Source organism: Melanotaenia boesemani, chromosome 7 (genome assembly GCF_017639745.1).
Source record: "Melanotaenia boesemani isolate fMelBoe1 chromosome 7, fMelBoe1.pri, whole genome shotgun sequence".
In the NCBI taxonomy this organism is placed as follows: domain Eukaryota; kingdom Metazoa; phylum Chordata; class Actinopteri; order Atheriniformes; family Melanotaeniidae; genus Melanotaenia; species Melanotaenia boesemani.
Window position 1 is genome coordinate 28,605,108 of NC_055688.1, and position 17,865 is coordinate 28,622,972.

At 38.5% G+C, this 17,865-nt stretch overlaps 1 protein-coding gene across 1 annotated transcript in view; it reads left to right on the plus strand.

Moving 5' to 3' along the window:
* The window catches only part of frmpd3 (FERM and PDZ domain containing 3), a 104,888-nt gene that overhangs the window by 81,370 nt on the left and 5,653 nt on the right, over positions 1-17,865 (plus strand). Inside the window, 15 exon segments of the mRNA XM_041990860.1 lie at positions 3,328-3,439; positions 3,525-3,679; positions 3,785-3,887; positions 4,183-4,228; positions 4,769-4,873; positions 7,097-7,204; positions 12,235-12,366; positions 12,869-12,988; positions 14,054-14,190; positions 14,723-14,849; positions 15,201-15,290; positions 15,486-15,665; positions 15,893-16,028; positions 16,770-17,296; positions 17,298-17,658. Coding sequence (XP_041846794.1) covers positions 3,399-3,439; positions 3,525-3,679; positions 3,785-3,887; positions 4,183-4,228; positions 4,769-4,873; positions 7,097-7,204; positions 12,235-12,366; positions 12,869-12,988; positions 14,054-14,190; positions 14,723-14,849; positions 15,201-15,290; positions 15,486-15,665; positions 15,893-16,028; positions 16,770-17,296; positions 17,298-17,658 — 2,368 coding nt within the window. The 5' untranslated portion in view covers positions 3,328-3,398.

Genomic DNA, 17,865 nt, shown 5'->3' on the forward strand with positions numbered 1-17,865 from the left:
ATTACCATCTATGTTATTCATTTAACCCTGTTCAAGGACTGGACCAATATTACAGTAAATTCACAAAATGGCAGACTTTCATTAATAATTTAGTGAGCCATAGGATATGAGCTCTACTGCTCACCTATTGTCTGGCTTCACAAGGCAATGATTTAACATTAGACACCCATTTACAAGTTGCTCTAGTATCCAATTAGTGATGCATAAGTCCCAAGTTTCTGAAAATGATTCCATCTTCGATTCAAATTATAACTAATAATTTCAGGATCTACATTTACCAGACATAGTTAGTCAGAGAGATTAACAGTTAGTGTAACAGTAAAATGACTGGAAGCTCCTCATGCATAACAGAAAGCAGCTTGATAATTTAGGGTGCCCCAATGAAGTGCCGTGCTCATTTCTGCTGAAATAGATTCTAATTTCAAAATTAATATGATAATGTTCATGCAGTGTTCGCTGCAAGATAGTTCATTTTTTTTCTTTTAAAATTAATATCTATCCTGATAACACACTGTGTTACTGTAAGTTCTTCAGAATCTGTGACATACCCCATTAACCCATGATTGTGATCATTCTTGTAGACAAAGAAAGAAAACATCCACCAGACAATTTGAACTAAATTTGGGTTAAAAAAAAATAAAAACAGAGGGAAAACTAAGCAAATGCAATTTGACTTTCAGTGACAGTGTTTAATGTTTGCCACAGAACTGGGCTGAGACAGTAGAGGGGACTTATTTACCCTCTCCTCAAAGGTTCTCAGTTGTTTGTCTGATTTTCCTGAACAGGACTGCAGCTTTCAGCTTTTACTGTTTGTATCCACAATGGCAGAAATGTTCTTCCTTTGCTCTGGGACTAAACTAACATGTCCTCTGTTTAACAGAGCCAATCTGATATTCAATACTAGCTTTGGTAAACAATAGATTTCCTCTCAAAAATGTAAGTAGCACTTGTGATTTTTTTCATTGAAATAATTACATGTCATACAGAAGATTTATTTTTATATTCACTTCCTTCCTTTTAGCCTTCTTGTTTACCTGTAGTAGTCTCTTGTGTCAACTGACCAAGAAACAGCAATAGATTAACTATAATACATAAAAGTTTACCCCCCAAAAAGGCAAGCAGCTCTGCAAATATGAGTGGTTAGAGCTTTTTTTCTTTTCTTTTCTTTTTTTCTTTTTTGCTTATAAAACATGAATAATTCTGTTCCAAAGGCTGTTTAAAATGAAACAGACGAGCCCTGGTAGCTGGGACATGACATTTTTAACAAATGAAAGAAATGATGATCTTAAGACTTTGAGACTCTCCTGATTGCAGATGAAGTGGATTTGAGGTTGGTTGCTGATAAATTAATGCAGTTTCCCTCCAAGCTTATGACAAGGCCTGTTAGAATTTAGACCCAGAGGGTTAATTTGTGAAAGGTCAGTCTTCCCACGCCCCCAGGTCTGCTTTGCTGCTGCAGACTGGGACACTGAAGCAGAGCAGGTATGGGAAGCCATGACCTCTAGTGCCTGAGGAAATGTTGGCATCTAGCCACTGCGGCTGCATGGTGATCAAAGAGTGTCTGGTTCGCCCTCTCCTCCTTGTAGCGGCTACATCACTATTCTTATCCACCCACTAACCTTCTATCCGCCGGAGGTGCAACAGGCATATGAGAGCTGTCGTCATAGCAACGAGAAAGCCTGCTGATGTCCTTGCAAATCCTTTCTTGACAGAATTCCTTGGTGTTTTCTCTCAGTAAAAGGTTGGCCCTGCTGCTGAATAGCTGTTTATCTCTGCAAACGTGTAAGCTTCTGTGTCTGTGGGCTACCTTCATCGCTTTCCCATCTGTTAAACTCTACCTACCCACTTACTTTGTATGCCAAAACTAATCACTTCATTGTGTTAGGAATTTAAAGTTGTTAATTCTGTGTTGAATCCAAAAACCCACAGGACAATAAACAAAAGAAGGATAGTTTACTGGTTTTTGTTAACCAGTACTATAAGTGTTTCTTGAATAACTATCAGGTTGATGGCAATACTCACTGCACGCTTTATTTATTACCATTATTACCATAAGAACTCTACACAAGCAACTTGAAAATGACTGCAAGGTCAGACTGGTTGTCAAAATTCAAGACCAGTCATACCAAAGATACTGTCCCATGTCTTAAGTTATGAATCCAGCCTTTTCTGTACTATAGAAGAGGGGCTTTGGCATTTCCAACTTCACACACAGCATCTGCATAGACCTCTTAAACAGCCAGTCTACAGGAAGATCCAATAGGATGTGTGTCCTTCCTGCAGCAGATGGTGGAAGGAGTATGACATTAGAACAGAGAGTAGAAGGATGAATGAGCAAAGGGGATCACTGCCAGAATCCATTTGAAGAATCAAAGGGTAGACTTATCATTCTTAATCATAAACATGTAATCCTTTTTAGAGGCAGAACCAGCAAGTGCAGCACCATTTGTCTCCTCCATGCACCTTTTATACAGACAGATCATCCTTTGTAAGTCACACGAATATCAAAAACAGAGTTTTATTCAAGTCTAATCTTTATAAATTATTAATCTAATTTACATTCAAAGCATGTCTAATGTAATGGACTTTAGTTCTGGATGAAGCCTATCACTGATACATCCATGCTCATCTGATACTAAAACAGAAGGTAGAGATCAGTAATGCATCACTGGAATTGTAAATGAGCCATGCTCCTCTATAAGCCACTGTTATGCGACACAACAACTGGAAAGAATATGAATCTGAACTATTGACTATTGTGACTCACCCTCCCTTAACTGACAGTTTGTTCTCTGCCTGTGGCACTCACAAAAGTATTTGCTCTCAGCAATGCACCTTTGCATAATAATCCTGAGCAGCACTGCCATGTTCTTTATCTGTGCCCTTCTGTTTTAGTCCATCTGCACCATTAACATCACAATCAGTGTCTCATCCTGAATCAGCTATCATCAGTGGCCTAAATCAACGATATGAGCATAAATATCTGGCCACTTCTCCCTCACACCACGATTTCCATTCTGCTGCCACAAACACACTCACTCTTTCAGTAATCTTGCTTTCACTGCCACCCACACAGGCATCTGTAAAAGAGCATGTGCGGTTCACAGCATTAGTGTAGTCCACACAGGCAGAAACAGAACCTTAATGTGTTACATCCTCTATGTGATGTTAACGCCTACATTTGCACTTTCATCCTATGCATTACATACAATGTAAAGATCTTAAGGGGAGCCAACCCTAAAGATCGTAGGAAGACTGCTGTTAAGAGGGAACAGAGCATCTCATTTCTTTGCTTGCATCCTTTCTCGCTTTCTTTCTGTTGAGCAGGTGAATGATTGCCAAACAGAGAGCAGCCCTTGCGAACAACCTTGTCCCATGTTGCTCCCTCCTCTCAGGGGATGGCCAAGGTCCAGGATGGACACACGAATGCATGTGACAGGTACACAATGCTTATAGATACAAGAAAGTGGATATTCTTTAATGTGGGCATTTATCAGTTTAATTATGAATGTGTGTATTTACAGCACTGCCATGTTAGAGGAGAGCCAGGATGGTATGGACAGTGGTACCCTAAGTCCTGCCTCAGCTCGACAGGTCACCATCCAGCGCCACCCAACTCAAGGCTTTGGCTTCATCGCAGGCAGCCAGAGGCCTGTCATCGTACGCTCCGTCTCTGCTGGTAAGTGTGCATCTATGTGAGAATGTGAGAGACATAATGGCAAGAGTGCTGATCCAAATGAAATTGAACTCTTTAATAAATATGCATGCATGTATTTTTCTGCAGACGGCCCTTCCTTTGGCAAGCTTCTACCTGGAGACCAGATCTTGACCATTAACGAAGAGACGGTGAGCGACGTGCCCCGAGAGAGAGTCATAGACCTTGTAAGGTAACATCCTTTACTGTCCCAGGAGGGAGGGTGGGAGGTGGGAAGAGGGGGGTCCCACAAGTCAAGTGACCAAAAGTAAAGGGAAAGGGGAACAATGAAGAAGTCATGGGTATAGACAATGGATCAGAAGGACCGCACTGTTTCTTACTGCTATTGATGTGTTACATCAACACAGACCTGTGGATGAGTCACTTCTTTTGCACAGCAAGAAAATGGCAGATGTAAACTACTCTCCAAGCAGCATGCGGTCTGTGGTATTATCTAACCCACTCCATTCTCTGCTGCTTCTCCACAGACGCTGTAAAGACACTATAGTTCTCACTGTGCTGCAGCCCCATCAGGTAGTACAATGGGACACTCACTATCTTGCTCCCCTCTCTCTGGATTTTTCTTAGTTTCTCATCCGTTTCAACATTTTTTTCTTTCATTGTGAATCAAACAGAACTCTTTACAATATTCTGTTCCAGCAGTGCACACTTAGTATAGTGTAGTAGAGGCGTGTATTAGTACTCGTGTCCTTCCTTCATACACTGGAGTAATTTATTTTTTTAGTAACCCCACAGAAGAACTACGAGAGAGCACTTAAACAGCCACATGAAACATTAGCAAAAGAAGAAAAAAAGAGTTGCATCAATGCATATAGAAACAATGAATATTTAACATTTATTTTCATGTAAGCTAATAACTTCAGTCTTCTCTGATCAAGCAGAACAACAGCCTAAGATGAAAAGGTTTGTAGTTTTTCAGGCTAAACTTTCCAGCAGCATTGGGCAGTCCTCTGTAGCACTTTGCTGTCACAGTGGCTTTTCTTTCACTTACATGTCAACATTCAAACTTCCTTCTACTTATGTATTCTCCCTCTCTTTCCTTTTTTTTCTCAGTCACCCAAGTCTGCCTTCATAAGTGCAGCCAAAAAGGCACGCCTGCGAACAAACCCGCCCAAAGTGCGCTTTTCTGAGCAAGTGTCCATCAGCGACCCAGACTCAGTAAGTTCCGTTTGTCATACATGTGACATATGAAAATACATGCTGTTGTCCTTCGTTCTGCAAATGTCTGTGCTTTCTTTTTTTATCAGTGAAAGTCACTAAAAACCTTCTCTCTCCAACCTATCTTTTATGTTTTAGTGTATGGAGTTTGTGCATTTGTGTGAATGTGTTCAAAACACAGAGAGAAAGTCTGGTCAAACCGTTTGACCCTGAATAAATTGCTTTCTGTCTGATTTAGATTCTCCCAAGAGTGGCCTGTGCCTCTTTTCAGAGCTGTTTGAAGTGTTGATATTGTGGTTGAAAACAACCACAATATCATCCAGCAATGTTTGTTCTCTATGGCCCTTATTGTCCAGTGCTGCTTTTCAGATGCAGATGGAACAGCCTTCACGTTATTATAGGACTAATTGACATTAACAAGCTATGATTAGCATTTATGTGGCAGGGTTCATGAACATGACAAGCAACACAAAATTAAAAAATATCAAACATTAAAAGATAAAATATTTTATTAATTTGTATTCTAAGAAATGAATAGAATAATACAGAAAACAGTGTTGCTCCTCACATCCACCAAGTCATTCTTTTATAGAGTCGTACAACCAAGTCTAGTTAGCTTTTCGTGGAACATCTATTCGAATCAAATCTAACTTTTGTTCAACTTCATGTAAATCTACATATTTCCTTATTTAATATTCAAGGGGATTAATAAATGTGTTGCTATAGTTCAGGAGGAGGTTCAGATGTTTCAACTATCATCACTCAGTCCAGGCCAACTTCTCATTCTTTCTCCAGTTATCAGAAGCAACAGGCTAGTATTGATCATCTGAAGGATTATCTGACTGTGTCACCTAGCTTTCTAATCTGTGCCAGAGTGTATTGTAAATGTATTAACTAAACCCAAAAGCCAATATATTCCATGCTGTGCCTGTGTCATTAGTGAACTTTAGGCTACTTATTAGCACCACCTGTCGGTGACTATTTGTTCTGGTTTTTGTACTGGTCCTGTTAGACTGGTTTGATAAAGCCCATCAATTGTTGGTTCCATCCATTTGTAGATCAGTGCAGTTTCAAGACATTGTCCCCGGAAATGGACACTTCCATCAGTGCTGTATGTTTATGATTTCTGACCACATGCTAATTTGCTCAGTTTAGTAAATCTACCCCTTGATCTGCCTATGACAAACTGGCACCAACTCCCCATCACTAAAAAGAACAAATGTTATTACTTAAAACAAGATGTGACGGATCTATTTATGCTGCATCTTCTGTGCAATCTCTCTTTGATGTGACAGTATTAAGTAAGATCTGCTTTCTAATAACTCTTAGTGACTTTAATCACTTCCAGTCTGCTCAGAAGAACAATCTTTTCTCCAAAAGCAGGCTGCCGGGAATCTGCTGCAGACACAGCTCTCCATTTAAACTAAATACATTTTCTGAGATATGTCGTGATAAATCCACTTCCATCTGCTCTGATGAACAATGCATGTCTTCTGTTATTTTTTATTTTGTCATATCTCACCATCATATAAAAAAAAAGAAAAAAAATCAGGAAATAGATGACAACTGATTTTGCCTTGACAAAATTGTAAAGGATGGTGTCCTGCTGCATCACTACCACGTCATATTAAAACTCTCCGCTTTATCTCATTGTAGATTCCTGCTTTTTATTCTGATCACAAATGTAGCTACATTTAGAACGGAGTCATTTTCTGAAAATGCCTTCGGCAAGATAAATTAACAGAAGACAGGAAAATGTACATCTCATCCAAGCCTTAAAGAACTGAACTGCATATCATAACTTCTCTCTTTGTGGCTTGAAAATAAGCAGTAACTTGAATTAGGCTTCTTCTATGCCTTCCCTCACAATTCTGTGGTGAATGTTTTCATTCCAATTTTCTTCACACAGTATACATACTGAATGGGTAGACCAGAGAAACTGAATAATCCCTCCTTTGATCATAATACAATGCATAGGTTGGCCATCGTAAATCAGTTTGGCACCTTCGCAGACTGACCTGGGTTCAGTTAAAATATCTTTTTTTTGTTCACATAAGGCTTCTCAGCCTCTTGAATCATCCTCTACTACTTACTATTGATTTTTACTCACTTGTGTAGGCCAACCATTACAGCTGACTGTGTTCATCCCTGATCACCTTTTTAACACATTAGTAGTCTTTTTTTCCTCTAAACAAGGCCTCTTTCTCCATCGATCTCTTTCAGACAATGCTTAAGGACGACTCTTTGCTACTCATACCAAATGTGCTGAAGGTGTTCTTGGAGAATGGACAGATTAAGTCTTTTACATTTGACAGTCGCACCACTGTGAGGGTATGTATTCATCCTAGATGTGCACAAACACATTTTAATTCCATCATAATTATGAAATTGAGTGCAACTTATAGTCTATATTTTCATATCAGCAATGGTTCATTTGACCTTCCCATGTGGAATGATCTGGCACAGTGATGAATTACAGTAGCATCAGCACGATAGTGTGTTTCATTGTCTACTGGGTTGGTTAAATCCTGTTTGCATCTTATCCAGAGCAAAGACTCTCTTTAAGGGATGTAAAACAATACATAATGAAGAATGAAAGTGAGCTAATAATTAAGTTTGAACATTATTAACTTTTTATTTATTTTATGTGTTATATAGACATTTACAGTGTATCAATAGCACAATTAGCTATCAATGCTATGGCCGAAAATTTATGCTTTGAATCTCAAAAGCCCCAGACAGCTTGTACTGTATGTTGAACTACTTTAATAAAAACAATCCTGACTTCTTGTAGAGTGTGGCTGTACAATAATTTGTATGTACCATGAGGAAGAGTAGAAGATGGGAATGGATGATACCATTTTTTTCTGATGATAAAATACCAGTAGTTTAATGTACTTTTTCAACAATACCAATATTGATGCGGATAGTTTTTGCTCCTTAAAAGAAAAGTCATACAACTGTACAGTGTGCATTAGTATCTTTTTTCAAGTGCATTTTTTAAATATAAAAAAAGTAAAAAATGTAAATACTTGAAAGAAATGCTTATAAAATTATAACAAAAATTAATGACTAAATCAATAAAAATAAGTTGAAAATAAATCTTTAGCTGCAATAATCAGTTCAAGCAGTTCAATATTTCATCAGATCTAGACCTAAAAAACGTCTCATTTGTGCCTCTCTTTTCCTGGTCAGTGCTCCTGCTTGGCTCCCCATTAAAACTTTTCTAGACCCTCTCCTGCATAGTCAAAGTATAAATCCTTTCTACCTGTCAACTACTGTGTTAGAGAAGATCCTGCCAAAAACAATACTTTGGGGTAAATATATGCTAATGTGAACCATAAACCGCTAGTTTGCTCCTCCTCACCTGAACAATAAACAAACGCAACAAGGGTGAAAAGTAACTTCTATAACTTTAACTTTTAAACTTTATTAAAAACATGCATGACTCATCTCAAAAAGACCTGGGGTAAAACCAAAAACAAACTTCCTCATGTTGTCATGAGATGCTTGGATGGTAAGCCTTCCAACACACTGTTTTTCATACTCTGTTATATATATTTGATATATTTCCTGATTATTGTTACTGTTGTTGTCAGGTGAAGTTGTGCGTGCATAGGGGCGTGCCGGTGTTGTGCCATAAAGTGATCGTCTGCCAGAAAATGGTTAGAAGGCCGCACAGCATGTCAACGCAGCTCAGTTTTTCTCTCTGGTCTGCTGCTGTTCCTCTCGATATAAACCCAACATAGCGCGCAAATGCAAGTGACAGTATGTCTAAATTAACAAAGAAGGTATGGTATTGCAAGTGCTTTGACAGATTAACTACAGCTGTAATCAGAAATGCTATTCAGGCATTTTGCTGCTTCACTGTTTTGGCTTCATGTGTTCACCTTATGCTAGCTTAGTATATGATTTATGTATTGATTTACAAAGTTTAATTTCCACTGATGTTCACGACTTATTATTTTAATTAATTACAGTACATTTCTTGTCAATATTCACTCTCTCCACACTCTATTCAGTTTCTGTCAGACGATCACTTTATGGCACGACCCCGGTTTCGGACAGTCGCCGTAACCAATGGAAAAAGGGCTGTTGACGGTCCTTCATGAAAAGAAAGGACTGTTGTGTTCAAGTTTTCTTGAAGGCCTTCTTTCTCCTTCTATTGTCTTGTTACCTGCCTCTTAAAGTCTCGTCTGGCTGTACTGTTGTGCCGCACAGTTTACCTCCAGGAGCCTCACAGACTTAGTTGGCTGGATGTATCACGTGGGATGGTTTACCTTACATGCAGTTACTCTGTGTGTTTCCTGGCCACTACCATGAAGACTACAAAAGTTGCGCCAGTTGGTCAGGGTCCATATGGGATAGGTTCTGGGTCTGGATCTGGACCGCGATCTACTTGTTAGTAATCTCTGCTGCGGACAGTGGTGGTCTGTGTGGCGATTAAATACGTTGAGACCTAATCTTTGTGTGTGTGTGTGTGTGTGTGTGTGTGTCTTTTGCTGGTTTTGTGTGAGGTCCACTGTGCAATACTGCACCTGCAGTTTTCTGTGGTACTGCTCTCTTTGCTGTGTTTGGCTACACATCTGCAAGCTCCCTGAAAACGTCCTGAAATAACACAGAACATCCCATCCAAGTTCATTTATAAAGCATCTACAGTAGACTAAAGTGCAGAAGAATCAAAGCACAGAGAATAAAATCAATCAAAACAATAAAATCAAATAACACAAGTCAAAATATAAAAACAGAAGCAAAATGTCAACAACTCACGAGTGTGAAAAAGGAAATGAGAACAGGCGAGTTTTGGACAGAAGGCTTTGTTTATTTGTTTAAAGTTGAGCATCAATGAGACACTTGGGTAAACAATAGTGATGGGTAGGTGAAGCTTTCATTCTAATTTTGTCAATATAAAAAGATTTAAAGCTTTGGGGCATCAGTCTAACTAGAAACAGTGACATCTGGTGGCCAACTGAAGGCATAACAACCTCCCAATAGTATGACGGAAGTACTGACAATTTCAATCCCATGTCAGCAATTATTGCAAAGATACTGTGTGGTCAATTTAATCTGCTGATGTCTTTGGTCTTTTCTGCTTATTAATGATTGCATCATTACTCTTTAAATTAATTAAACGCTTGTTAGAAGATACTAAAACACTGGGGCAGAAAATTTTAATTAAAACTTTATTAAAGGAATGAGATGTTGTAAAAGGTCTAATATAAAAACATTCTATATCAAACCAAACAATAAAATAAATGGCAGAATATCAAGGGTAAAAGGTTGGTTCAGCTTCATTTAAAAAGCTTTATTTAACTGATTATGTGTTCAGATGAACACAGAAACATTGTTTTTTCTTTACTGTTTTAGTCCAGCGTTCCTAAAGAAAACCATCATAAATATGACTCAAAGCTGTCAAACCAAGGAAACACATTGATACGCTGTGAGCCAGTGAACAGCTTACAAACACTTAGACTCAGTTAAACCCAAAGTGAAGCAGCAATAATGTCCAAAGTTGTGGATGTCATTAGTCATGTGACAGTAGTGCTTTGATACAAGCACAGTGTTTCGAATCCCTTTGCCTCAAGAAGATTAACACAAGTTCCAGAGCCTCAACATCATTTGCCCAGTGTAACAGGCTTTTGCTAGTATAACAGGCATATTCATGGCCCTATTCATGATCGAGGATAAGTGAAAAGAAGGCACCAAACAGTCTTAAGACTATGCTTATTTATTCATCCATTCAGCTTAAGAAGTTCAATTCAGAAGACGCATAAGTTTTTAAAGAAATTAATAAGAGCCTGAATGGACTTTAACACCAGACTTAATTGTAAGTTGATGAGAAATAAATGGATGAATAAATGCCCTGGTGATGATACATATATTGCATTTACACTTTGGCATGCAACAACTTATTGATTAATGAAATCAACTACTGGGAACTTACAATGTAGCCTAATATCATAATTTAACAAAATAGTATTTTCTCTGTTACATTAATTTAATTCTATGATCATTAATATATAAAAGAGAGTTCCTCAGCATCTGTTTGAAGCTGATTGCGAGATGAGTGTAAAATTATCTAGGCTCTTTTCTTCACATATGACACAGCAATCTGTCACAGATAATTAAAAATTTGACTGTGAATCATTTATCCCAAGCACTCGGTCAAGTTGACGTGGAAAGTATTTGTTTTGAAGAATTGTCTAAAAGGAACAACTTCAGTTTAATTACATTTCCCCCTCTTAGTTCCTGAAATATAAAATCTCATCAGTGTCATTAAGATCATGAAGCAGCAAATGAACTTAGTCAAACAGAGGTCATTTGTGTCTCTGTCACCCTCTAAGATGAGCCTGACGTCTCCTAGTAGACTCATTAAAAGCACTCTATTAAATTTTACAAATCTCTCCCCTGTACAAGGAGGGTGAAAGAGAGAGAAACACAGAAGTAATTTTAAGGAAAGACAGATGAAGCTCTTTCCTGTCAGCCTAATTAAATGGAATTTCAGCATAATAAGAAAGCTTGGATCAATAATACAATGCCACAGATTAAATCAATGCCACAAATCATCTGCCCATTAGATAGTCTGGTCACCTAAAGAAGCTACCATCTGTGATTCCTTCACTTGATTTTGTGTCTTTTTGGGGTGCCACTTAATGCGAATCGTGCTTGTCAATACAGTTAAAACTGCTTATCTTTGTTTTTTATGATGAGCTATTGCTTGGAGAATTAGCAAGTACCCCTTGAATTCTTTATGTAAGCATTTCCTAAGTATGCATGCTTTACTTTAATGATCTTAATGAGCCTCCATATTCACATTCACAGCCAAAATAGAGTGACTTATCACTACAACAGAATCCTTTTTATGGTCCATGCTTCTTAAACATTGTGAGAACAAAGAAGTTGGAAAATTTTATCTTGAGGCACGGCTCAGTGTAAGATATGATAAGCCATATATTTTTCCTTAGATTGTGCTCTCTGTGCATTTTAGCAAGCGGATATGAGAAAATCTCTACATCATTCAAAGATACTGATCTGCAGAAGAGCAAAATTTTTCCCTGCACATCCCAACACAGACACCATTTTCTTGAAATAGATCCACTCACCGAGTAGAATCAAAATCTCTATAAAAGCTCTCTGCTGCTCAAAGCAACAAGCTTCTATCAAAGCAAAAAGCATACATCGAACAAATACTCCTTGCAAAGACTTCACTTTGACAAACTACACTGTATTGTAGTAAACATGCAAAGATTTCAGGTGGAAATAGCCTCCACGAATCAATAATTTTTTGTTGTGGTGTAAATTTATTCTTTCTGTGAAAATGTCTTCCTCTCTCTCATCTGCTTCCATCTGTCTCCGTCCAGGATGTGATCTCGTCCCTGCAGGACCGCCTCTCACTGCGCTACATTGAGCACTTTGCTTTGGTGCTGGAGGCAGGTGGTCTGGACCAGAATCAGAAGTTGCATCTGCTGCAGGAGAACCAGCCACTGACACATGTGAGGAAACTGTAACAAAGAATGGCTCCAAGATGTGTCTATAAACAGTTTAAATGATTTACTTTGAAGGCATTGACTTTACTAAACCAAAAACAACAATTCCCTACTATTATCAGTGAAAGACAAACCTTTGGTGTATAGGATGCATGCCTTTAGTATGTTGATTGGATTCAATTACTTTTTGTAATATCATGTGTATTTTTGTTTTGTATCCAACCTAAAACACTTTTTAATTGAACTGATCCAAAATGCTGAATGTACTGTTCAGCTCTATTATCATTTTTTTGGATATTTTGTTGCAAATGTTTGGTTTGGAGCTCTACATTTCTGTGCATTTATTCACCTTAATTAAATAACATCACAAAAATAACTCACTGTGGCACTGCATAGATACATTTTATATTCAGAAATCAGACATCTGTGATCACTGAAAGAAAATGATCCTGTGGTATGTCACAAAAGATGTAGTTGTTATGTAACTGACAGGGTCATATCCCCTTAGGTGGTGCATAGAACCTACTTCCAAGGGATGAAGTGTTTGTTCCGCATCTGCTTCTTCCCCAAAGACCCTGCAGACCTGTTGAGAAGGGACCCTGCTGCATTTGAGTATCTCTATATACAGGTAAAGCACTGGATTAAAGGGGGGATTTATACAGACAGCATTTAACCTCATGACACGGTTCAGCAGTTGTCTCTTCAAAGTGCTTCAAGTGGGTGTCAAAATAATATAGACAATTAGTTTCATTTTAAATTTTCTATTGGGTTAAGTTTACTTTTATAGCTTTTTGGTCTTGAAGTCAGAAATGATAAAATACCAAGATACAGTGAAGTCCTCTTTTTTAACTTTGTCAAAAAAAAATCAGCTAACACTTGTTAACATATGGCTTTCAGCTAGGTTAGTTTAGTTTTGTTTTAAATTACTCTACAATACTCACAATGATTGATTGGATCCAATCAGCTCTGATGGGAACACGACACCCTGGTGCACTAGCTCATTTTCACTGAGGGAGCTTTACATGAAGGTACATAAGTGGGCATGCCTCACTTTTTCTTTACAAATATACATATTTACTGACCTTTATTTCACATGGAATCTCTTAAGCTGATAGGAAAATGGTCACAAAGAGAAGAAATTGATTTTATAACCTCTGCAAGACAGCTGACATTTTACGGTCTGCCCCACTGTGAGAAGCTGACATCAACAGTCCCCTCAAAAATGATTAACTAGCCTAATCATCTGAGATTGTTTTCCAACACAGCCTGCAAAAAACATTCTTACACCATCCTTTCATGTGGCCATAGTTACAGATTTATTCCTGGGAAGCAGTAGTAGTTACTAGAAAAATCCTGAAAACACTGTAGCCCCCAGAGCACAGAACAAGCTACTTCGATAAGCAGGAAAGGATTTAATTGGGATGTTTTAAGAGAGGTACCTACATTTTAAAAACCTTTATAAATACAGTACTTTTGGTCTAAATATAGCTAATGCAATCACTACAGTATTAAGACAAAAGGCATGTTGTAAGCTGTCATAATGCACTTGCATAATACAGCAGACATATCCACTCTCATGATTTCAGAAGTGGTATCTGGCCATTTAACAATGAGACCTGTTGTTAATTTCACCGTTTGCTTAACTGTTTACGTTTGACTGTGTACAAAACAAGATTTCTTTATGTTTTCACAGAGTCGCAATGACGTCATCAAGGAACGCTTTAGCATGGATTGGAAATCTGACATCACGTTACGATTGGCTGCGCTCCATATTTACATCACTGTGTCCTCTGCAAGGCCAAATCAGAAAATCTCTCTCAAACATGTTGAGTAAGTCCACAAACTAAATTAGAGTTTAATGAACTTCTGAGAAATAATAAAAAAAAAACACGAATAGCATTTTTTTAAACCTCGTTAACAATTCTGAATAGCCTATCAGTGAGTCCCGTTGTGAAGTATGTTCATTCAATAATATCTAAATGATTAATTATTAATCCCAAAAGTAATAAAAACCCAAATATATCTGGGAGCATATTGCTTTGGTCGTTTTGAGACAAAAAAAAATCTAATGCTTTGGAAAATTACATCTCTCCCTCACTTTTCCCATTTATTCTTCAAAATCTCCACCTAGCAAGTAATTAGCTTCTGTTATCACAGACACAGAAGCAGAGCAGATTCACTGTGCTTGTAATAGACTTAGGTTGGCCATGACAAGCCAGAGGTAGTAGAAGATGTCAGCAAGGCTCACTGTGTCTTCCCACGGGATGAGAAAACTCCTTTGCCTCATCAGTATAACTGTCTGCCTTGTACACTGCTTTTGTGTATAGAAATCTGGCATCTTTCTCTTTGCTCTTGGTCATAGAAAGGAGTGGGGACTGGAGCCTTTCCTTCCACTCACACTGCTCCCAACGGTAAAGGAGAAGAATGTGTGTAAAACGCTTTCTCAGCTGTTGAAGACCTACCAACATCCACCTCCATCAGGAAACAAGGTTTCTCCCTTTAAAAAAAAATTCAAAGATTTATTGTAACCATTTTATAAAATATTTATAAGAATGAAAAACATACAGACCTCTTCCTAAATTGTTACACTCTTGATTGCAATTTGCTTACAAATTTCAGCACTTTGCAGCTTTTTGCATGAGATTTTACTTTATTGTTATGGCAGCTTTATAACTAGTCCTCTGGGCAAACCCTTCATCCCTACAGATTTAATTGTTGCATAAGACCTTTTCTTTCAGTAGGAACCATGGCTCAACAGTGCCCCCAGGAGCATGTCAACAGCACAAGAGAAGACTTTTCTTATTAAGACTAAAATTTCTTTATAATCATTATGTTAACAGGTTCCTCCACTCCAAGGAAAGCTGCAGTACATGAGGGTACTCAACGACCTTCCACCTTTTGGTGGAATACTGTTTCACACCGTTGGACTGGTAATACTACTGTTAAAAATACATCTGCATGTCTTTCACTTAATTATTTGCTCCATTCAGTTTTCTTTCATGGCTTTTCAGCTATATACACACAGTTGTTAAACAAAGAGTTTGTTTTTTTAAATTTACATATTTAATCGTGCAAAAATAAAAATGATGCATAATAGTTCTGAAACCTCATGTGTTCTCTTACAGGATGAAAAACAGTCTGCTACAACACTTCTGGTGGGCCCTCGACATGGTATCAGTCATGTGATTGATCTGAAAAACAACCTTACAACAGTTCTGGCTGAGTTCAGTAGAGTTTCCAAAATCCAGCTCTATCGAGAGAGTCAGGGAGTGGCCCGTGTGGAGGTGACAATTCATGACGCCAAGGTATTACAACATAAGCAATAAGATGAGTCATTTAAAATATATATATAAATTTATTAAATAATTTTAGTTCAAGATTTTTGTTTCAATTTTATAAATGTTTAAGATATCCGGCATGTTCTACAGTTACATATCTTTTATTTGATCAAATTACAAGAAAATGAGCAGGCAATACTCATTGCCTGTCCCGTTAATAGTCTCCTAATTCCCCTCTGTACCACCTCTTTCAGCCCCTGGTCCTACTCATGGAATGGCCTGATGCCAGTAACTTTGCGTGCCTAATCTCTGGCTACTACAAGCTGTTTGTAGACCCTAAACGAACCATCTACTTTCGTAACCCTGGTCAGTCTCAGTTGACCAAGGCAGGTAAGTATCATATTCTTGGCAAGTTTGTCATTCAGACTTTTCTGATAATAAAAGAGTTTTCAATATGTATATATATATATATATATATATATATATATATATCAATCAAATGTATAAATTCTGAAATACTTAATTATAAATTATGAATGAATCAAAAACACTACTTAATAGGAAGAAACAAATATAAAGTTCAATAAGTGAAAATGTCTTGAATTCAGCATCACATTAGACAGTGCATGTCGGGATATATTTGATAATTTTCATTGTGTTTTGGCTTTAATGGTCATTGATAGCCACTGCTTCTTCATTGACTGAAATTATTATAGTACCAGGTTAAACTCTAAATCCCATCCCATGGCGCCCTCTGCTGTCTTTCCTCTCATCTCCATCTTGGCTCATTGGAATGGAATACCATATTTACCATATCCCCAAGACAAACTAACACCATGGAATGGTAAAGTGAAATGTGCTTTTACTGTCAAACATGAACAGATCCTCTGCCATCTGCTGCATCAATCTGTAGTCTACATTAAAGAAGAATCCTGCCATCATATCATCACATTCCACCCAAATCTAAACATCTAACCTCAATCAAACTTCAGTTTTCTACATCCATTTCTGAAAAAAAAAGTCCCCATCTGACCACCAGCTGTCGCCTCTGCTTGTCCATCTGGATCTTTTCTATGCCCACCAGATCTTAACACCTCAAACTCTCCACTGCTCTGACCATTTTATCCTCAGATTACAGAAGCTCTCACCATCCCCACCCACGTTCTGGGGCAACTGGATTGCAAAGTGGAGGGCGGAGAGGGGACGAGAGGGAAAGCTCGCACAGAGAATCAGGCTGTTCACGAGCCCTAGTTCCTGCAGAGCCTCAACATCTTGGCTTGTGTCACGTTCACCTTCGAGAACAACATTTTCATGATGTGCAAACTCATACTGAGAGTGAACTTGACATCAACGACAACTTTATTTCTCAGGAGCCCCCTGAGAGGCCCCGCACCAAGTCAGACCCAACACAGGAAAGTACGGAAGAAATAGTTGGAGTTTTACAGAGCCCGGCAGAGGAAAAAGCAGAATTTCGAGTCAGAGCTCAAACAATGGGTCAATCCCAGAAAACCACAAGGTACTTCTGTGACTCCTGCAAAGCCAGACTTAGGGCAGAGGGTTTGTCAACAACAATGAACGGTAGTGGAAGCTCGGGCAAACATTGTTCTAGTGCTTGTGCCTCCCGGAATGGAGGTGCTGTTGACCTCATGGCCCTCCCGCCCCCCCGGAAATGAAGAAGAAGATGAAGAAGAAGTTGATGGGGCAGAAAAGAAGCTGCAGCCACCACCACCTGCTATTGCTGCCCCACCGCCTGGCTTCAGGGACAACAGTTCTGATGAGGATGACCCAAAGAGAGGGAGGAAGGCTAGAACCAGTGCCAGTATTGGGGTTGCCTCTGGGAAGCTGGCTCAAGCAAAGGAAGATGTGCCTGTGACAATGATTGATAATGTGTCCACAAGAACTGTCAGAGATCATGCCCAGGAGTTGGACGATGCTCTGGTGTCCACCTTACAAGCGCTTGAGGCTTTGGCAGCCTCTGAAGACTACCCACATCATCCCCAGCAACCAACACAGACAGCAGGTCAACAGCCTCAGTCAGGCCACTGCTCACATCTCACTATAACAACACTTAAAATAATCCTTTTTTTTATCAGTCAGGTTCCACATTGATAATATATAGAACTACTGATACACTACGAAATGCACAGAACATTTCTTATTATTTTAATTCAAAAACGTTGTGAAAGTAAATTCTATAATTAAGGTCCAAAGCTAGACAAACTGTCAA